Source organism: Saccostrea cucullata, unplaced genomic scaffold (assembly GCF_032062105.1).
Source record: "Saccostrea cucullata isolate Sc308-1 unplaced genomic scaffold, CSIRO_AGI_Scuc_v1 ctg12929, whole genome shotgun sequence".
In the NCBI taxonomy this organism is placed as follows: Eukaryota; Metazoa; Mollusca; class Bivalvia; order Ostreida; family Ostreidae; genus Saccostrea; species Saccostrea cuccullata.
The window spans coordinates 1,176-7,729 of record NW_026922551.1 but is presented as its reverse complement, the minus strand read 5'-3'; the positions used below and the strand labels follow the sequence as shown (position 1 = coordinate 7,729).

Below are 6,554 nucleotides of genomic sequence, written 5' to 3'. Positions count from 1 at the left end.
TTATCTGTGACCTTGACCTTCATGTTTGACTTAATTTTCAAACAATTTATCAGATTGCTAATGGCATCTCCCATCCACTATGTGGAAATTTAATAATAACAAACAAAAGGTTTTTCTTTCACCAAGTTATGTGTGTTTGGTTAAGTTCAGCCAAACCACATTCAAATCGTTTCATCAGGAAGTGAATTTAAGGGATAATGTGTTTAAAACGAAAATTCAAATTCCATAATTTCAATGCCCACAAATGTTACTGCTATCATTACACAGTAATTTCTTTTCAATGAATATCAGCCTTCAAAATGAAAAAAAAAACATGTAACATTAAAATCAATGAAGATTACATAAATTGGTTGATAAAAATACACTATAAACAAGCATTGAATTTATATTTTATTTTTAATTATTTTAGCTGCTTTGAACTTACAAATTAAAACATCTTATTTTAGCTGCCTCCTAAAATAATTTTTTCCTATTGGATGTAAATAATACATAATGGTTAAAAAAAATAATTCTTCGAATTACAATACATTACATGTATTTATAATGTGTTTGTTCATAAAAGTTCATAAAACATTTTGAAAAAAATTCCCATTCATGTGTATCTTTTCACATCAAGCTCACAAAAAAGAGGTAGTAGTATATTTATACATATATTACATGTAGTTTGAAAAAAAGTTGAATACTAGCACTTATGAAAACACAGTCTAATGATTGACAAATAATTATTAATATTTTTGAAGTCCTGCAACAGCTAGGTCAGTGATTTGAATTCATACCCAATTGAATATAGTTGAATACAGTAATTGAATTTTTCTACAATTGAATATTTCCCTTTTTCGCACATACAGAATTCTCACATTTTTCATCTAACAAATACAGTATACAAATTAAATAAAAAGTTTAAAGATGTTTTTTAAAACACTTATTCCTCCCTACCCTATATAAATGGATTTTTTCTAAGTCCAAGGGCTATAACTCTTTCAAAAATGGCTTGATCAAACTCAAAACAGAACTTGACCTAGATATTATTATGATAAAATCTATATACCAAATTTTAGAAACTACATATAATTAAAATTTTTCTAAGTTGAAGGGGCATAACTGTCCAAAATGGCCAGGTTGTACCCAAAACAGAACTTAACCAAGATAATCTTATGATAAATCTGTATACCAAATTTCATTTCAATATGCAACCTCTGCAAAGAAAATGAACGGAAACTGATAGTGGACCGACAGACAGCAGCAAAGCAATATGCTTTCTCTTCCTCAAAGGGGTTTAATAAAACAGACTGTGTAGATGTGAAACTGAAAAAAATGTCAGACAATGTGCTTAACAATGAAACAAAAAACAAGGATTCATAACAAAACAATAATTCCCATAAATATGTACAATTATCATTTATTTATAGAATTTACATAAATTTATGTAAAACTTTATAACAATAGCCTCACTGCCCATACAAATTTGAAATGAAATTCCTTACAAATTACAAACCTAACAACATAAGAAGAACTACATGAACATAATACATGTCTGGTTCACAGCAATTAGCACTTGCATAACTTTAGTAATGCATCCAATACAAAAACACATTATATTTTAATCAGAAAGGATAGCATTTTGACCATAAATATATGTCAAAAACCAATATATAAAATTGTGTTTCAGTCTGCTTGTGGGCCAAATTATATTGAAAATTAAAATACAGTATTTTTATCTACTGCAGACATTAACAATATGTAAATTGTGTTTCTTAGTGTAGTCTGCTTGTGGGCCAAACGAGGAGGATACAAAGAATTTTACAGAAATTTCTATGTAACAACAGCAACACCATTCTTCATACACAGAATTATGTATCTTAGTGTAGTCTTGTGTACCAAATTAAATTGAAATCAGACCAAAACTGTAGGAGGAGTAGCATTTTGAAAGAATTTTACAGAAATAGAATTATGCATACCGGTATTCCATAGTCATTAAATGTTCTTTTTTAGTAACAAAATTATAAGTAATCAAAAGTTTGCCAAAAATTCTTTTGGCATTTCTATTTTTAGTAACCAAGGCACACCGTTCATCGAAATCAAAAACCGATACACAGAATTATACAAAACATAATTTCTTATAGACATTTTTTTTTAGAACCACGGCAACACCGTGGTACACAGAATTATGTATCTTAGTGTAGTCTGTGTACCAAGTTATATTGAAATCTGTAGGAGGAGTAGCATTTTGAAAGAATTTTACAGAAATTTCTATTTTTAGTAACCACGGCAACACCGTTCATCGAAATCAAAAACCGATATACAGAATTATGTATCTTAGCGTGTGCCAAGTTATATTGAAATCAGCACAAGGGTAACAGCAAACCTGATGCTCCTGTGCCCCCCATAAATATATGTGAAAATTAAAATACAGATATCTCCCAATATGTACATGTTTTAGGTCTCTTATAAGTAATCAAACAAATTATACATGGACATTTTTGATGGTACCTCTGGACATTTTCGCTTTTTTTAACAAGGGTAACAGCAAACCTGGCCCTGATGATGCTCCCGTTTTTACTCTTCTTATACACGTAATTAAGTGAAATCCTCCTGGACCCAAGCTGGACAAGTTCTGCTTGAGACGATGCAGTGTCTTGGCTAGAAAGACAAATTCCAGAATCTATGGAGTCCGATTTCAGTGTCTCTTTTTCCGCGACTCTCACAATATCTGAAGTATCTGTTTCACTATCCTCCTTCCATTTTTTATAGGAGTCTGTTTCTTCACTGGAGGGTGAACGCTTTCTTTTCTCTCCAAGCCAGCCCGGGCGTATTTTCCAGCAGAATTTACAGTGACGTTGGACAGGGGTGTTTTTTGTACCACATGCACAAGTCCACTGATCCTGAGTAAAAGAATATAAAATCAATGCAAATCCCTCACATCAAGGAAAAGTGGTAAATTATTACTGTAACATAAGAATAAGCATCAATGCTTTGTACCTAAAACAGAGTAAAATGATCTCCCTTAATTCAATAATTCTGTGAATTAATAATATATGGAGCCATGTGACTAACTACTATTGTTGATACTACATTGTACTACGTCTGTAGATCACAAAATTTTTGTGACACATTTTCATGAGATAGACATTTACTCTTTATTATGAGACAAAATCTTCACGAATTGTGGTTATTGCTCTATCGTTTTCATGCCGCACCTACTGCGACATGTATGGGACCTCAGTTTATATGGTCTCATCAAAGGACCTGTCTCTACGTTCCACAGTGGTATTGGAACCCGCAACGCAAGGATGAACTAATTACTTTGCGATTCTAGAGCAGACACTCTAACCACTGTGCCACAGGGTGACTTCTCTGATATAAGTAAGGGATACGTTAAAACCTGCATGTACATTTAGAGTATACAACTTAGTAATAAACATATAGAAGAAAATACTGTAAATCACTTTTTATTCTGGAGGACTTTTTTTTCAAGTAATTACACGGTTATTGCTTGTAAAAATAAAAATCTAGAGTATATTGGCCCTGAGTGACAAGAACAAAAATTTGTAGCTCTCCACCGGCAAGTGGTGCGTCTCCATATTAGGGAAAAATTCTTGAGAGGGACATGAAAGATAAAATCAACAATATATCAGATAAAGAAAACTACACAAACTCTTTGCCATAGTGCATGACAATTCAAGCAATTATGTCAAATACATACTCCTTCATTCCAGTCTGTACAAGTATCACTCTCATCTGCCCAGAATTCCACATCACTGTCTGAACAAACCACAATCACATCCTGTGTAAAGTACCAGTAAACATTACAGTACATGTAAATGTGCACAGTTCTGCTAATTTTAAGTCGGAATAAATACAGTGAAATCTTATTAATTCAGACATTAGTAATCTGGAATCAATTTTCACTTTCCAGAGAAACATATGGGGAACAACTCATTTTTATACAAGTATACACACTATTTAAACATAACTAAGGCCAAAAAAATGAATCTGTTTCTTGAGGCAAAAACAGCAATATTAAAATATTATTATGCAGCTAGCAGGTTCCTTTTTTATTTAACAAGTGTTAAAAAAATATTTCTTTTCTGCTTGTCAGTCGTCCAACAAAATGATGTAAACAATTGGTTCTGACAGTTTTTTTCCTCTTACATAAAATTCAATGTAGAAAAACTTTAAATAATGTTTTTCCAACCATTTCCATATATACACCTGTAAGTGAATTCATAAAATACCGTATTTTAAACAAGAAATGCATTATGAATCTCATAATATCTATGTACGAGTATTTAGAACAAGTATATAAAGGGGAATAACTCATCAGCAAGCCATGATATAATTGTTTGTATTTTACTCATAAAACACATTTCTTTTGGAAAATCATGAGCATTAAAGCAACATTTTATATGAATAAGCAGAGGGTTATGAAACTTAACAAAGACACTGTCCATGAAAATTTGATTTACGCTCAGTATACAAGCTTCACCTGTCCTGATACGACGGAGGAAGACTCGGAGATGATGTCAGAGGGCTCGGAATCCTCTATCTCGTACTCGATCGAGAACGTGTCCGAGCCATGCTGATCCTCCTCCAGGAACCACAGGTCATCTGAGGACTCCTCAATTCTACTGGACGACCCATCCTGCTATAGGAAATAGAAAAATATCATTACTTTCTCTTCTGTCTATTTATGTCAATTGTAAACCCAAATTATATTTATGTGAGATTTACAAATTTAACAGGCTCTAAGCAAAAAATAAGAAACATCTTATAGATCTTTACAGAAAAACTCGTTTAATACGAACATGGATATTGTGAATGCATGGATATAGAGAAGTTATCTTGGATCCCCAACTATGTAAATGTAACGATCTCCTCATACGGATATCAGATATAGCGAAGTAATTTCATCGTTCATGAGTCCAAGTGACTCTGTTATAATCAAGTTTTACTGTACTTATATTTAACATTAATACCAATATCAACAGTGTCGCCCTCAGATATTTATGTATGAGAAATATAAGGAATTTAAGCAGGCACTTGTCAGTGATTGCGTTGTTTAATGCAGCTCTGATTACCACTGCATTATGCAAGTACCTCAGTAATCTTCTGATTATAACTACCTGGTTACTGGTGTGATCTGTGTCTGAGTCAGTCTCCACCTTCACCTTAATGTACAATGGATCAGAACATTCAAAAGACCCTGAACAACCTGCCTGATCTTGATCTGAAAAGTAAATAAATTCAGTCAATTACTAATACCCAAACATCTCACCTTGATAAATGTCAGATATGAATATGAAAAGATCTTTCTTATTAAAAAGCTTTTCAAAGTAATGGTTAAAAAAATATCACAAATATCAAAAAGTATTTACATCAGAAACTCAGATGTGGACACCAATTTCAGAACATGAAAAAAGAACCATTTTCAGACATAAAATAAAATTTTAATACTAACTTTGGCTGGGTCCTGCTTCCGAGCTGTTCTTTCTGTCCTGCTTTCGTTTTGGTCGTGGTCTCCTTTTGGACTTCCGCCTGCGTCTCCTGTTGTCCCCTCCCTCTCTGGCGCCCCTCTGAGGTCCTCCTCTGGCACCCCCCTGTGGTGATGTGGATGTTGACTGTACAGATGCCCCGCCTGAAGTGGAGGGGCCAGTACTGCTGGTAATGATGGAGGTGGGCACACTCTGACTGCCACATACTGCAGGGCTACTTCCCTAAAATATATGTATGTGTTGAAAGTTGCATTTGTCTACCATCAAAATGGTTTTAAGGATCCCATTATTTGTTGTTCCTATACCCCCACCCCGACATTTAACACTTTTCCCATCCAATCCTTCTTTAATTAATTTTTTTGCAATTTTAATTAACGAAAACCAGACTTACCTCCCCTGTAGCTGTTGCGTCCTGTGAGGGGGCAGTACCAGTTTCCTGTTGGTTTCTAGGGAGAGGTCTGGTAACTAGTACCTGTCTTCTCTTCAGACACGTGTCTGGGAGCTGGTAGCAGTTTTTATGGATCAAATTCCTAATGAACAAGAACAGAAATTGTTTCTCTTTTTTTTTCTTTTTGTAAAATGGCAGTACAATACAATGATAAACATTGTTCCTAAATACAGTTGAACTTCTGAATTGTGTTGAAGTGATTGGAAAACCCATCAATAACATATTTCTCTCATATTTTACTCTTGATATCTCAAATTACTGAGTATTGGACATTTCAAAAGTTTTTCCTTGGTCACATGGAGTACGAAATAACAAGATTTGGCTGTATGTAAAAATATTCATTTTCCATTTAAAATAATACTTTTTTTTAAACAAGAGGCCCAAGGGCCTTGAATCGCTCTTCTGATAAATTGTACAATCTATCACTTCTATTAGAAGCCTCCAACTCTATTAGTATCATAAGACCCAAATGCATCAACTTACGAAGTTTGATAATATTTAGCCAGTTAAGACTGAAGATATTATAATATAATTATAAAATACCAAGTAGGTCACAGTGACCTACCTTTTGATTGAAATTTTCTGAGGACTCAAGATATATTAATTAACAAAGA

At 33.4% G+C, this 6,554-nt stretch overlaps 1 protein-coding gene across 1 annotated transcript; it reads right to left on the bottom strand.

The window, feature by feature from the left end:
- Positions 1-231: 231 nt before the first annotated feature.
- On the bottom strand, positions 232-6,022 carry LOC134261935 (E3 ubiquitin-protein ligase Mdm2-like; the record flags this gene model as incomplete). The annotated part of the gene is made up of 7 exons (XM_062744319.1): positions 232-292; positions 2,533-2,882; positions 3,704-3,784; positions 4,487-4,645; positions 5,124-5,227; positions 5,459-5,714; positions 5,884-6,022. Coding segments are annotated over 7 exons (1,150 nt in total), but the record flags the coding sequence as incomplete, so codon positions are not given.
- Between the last annotated feature and the right edge of the window lie 532 nt (positions 6,023-6,554).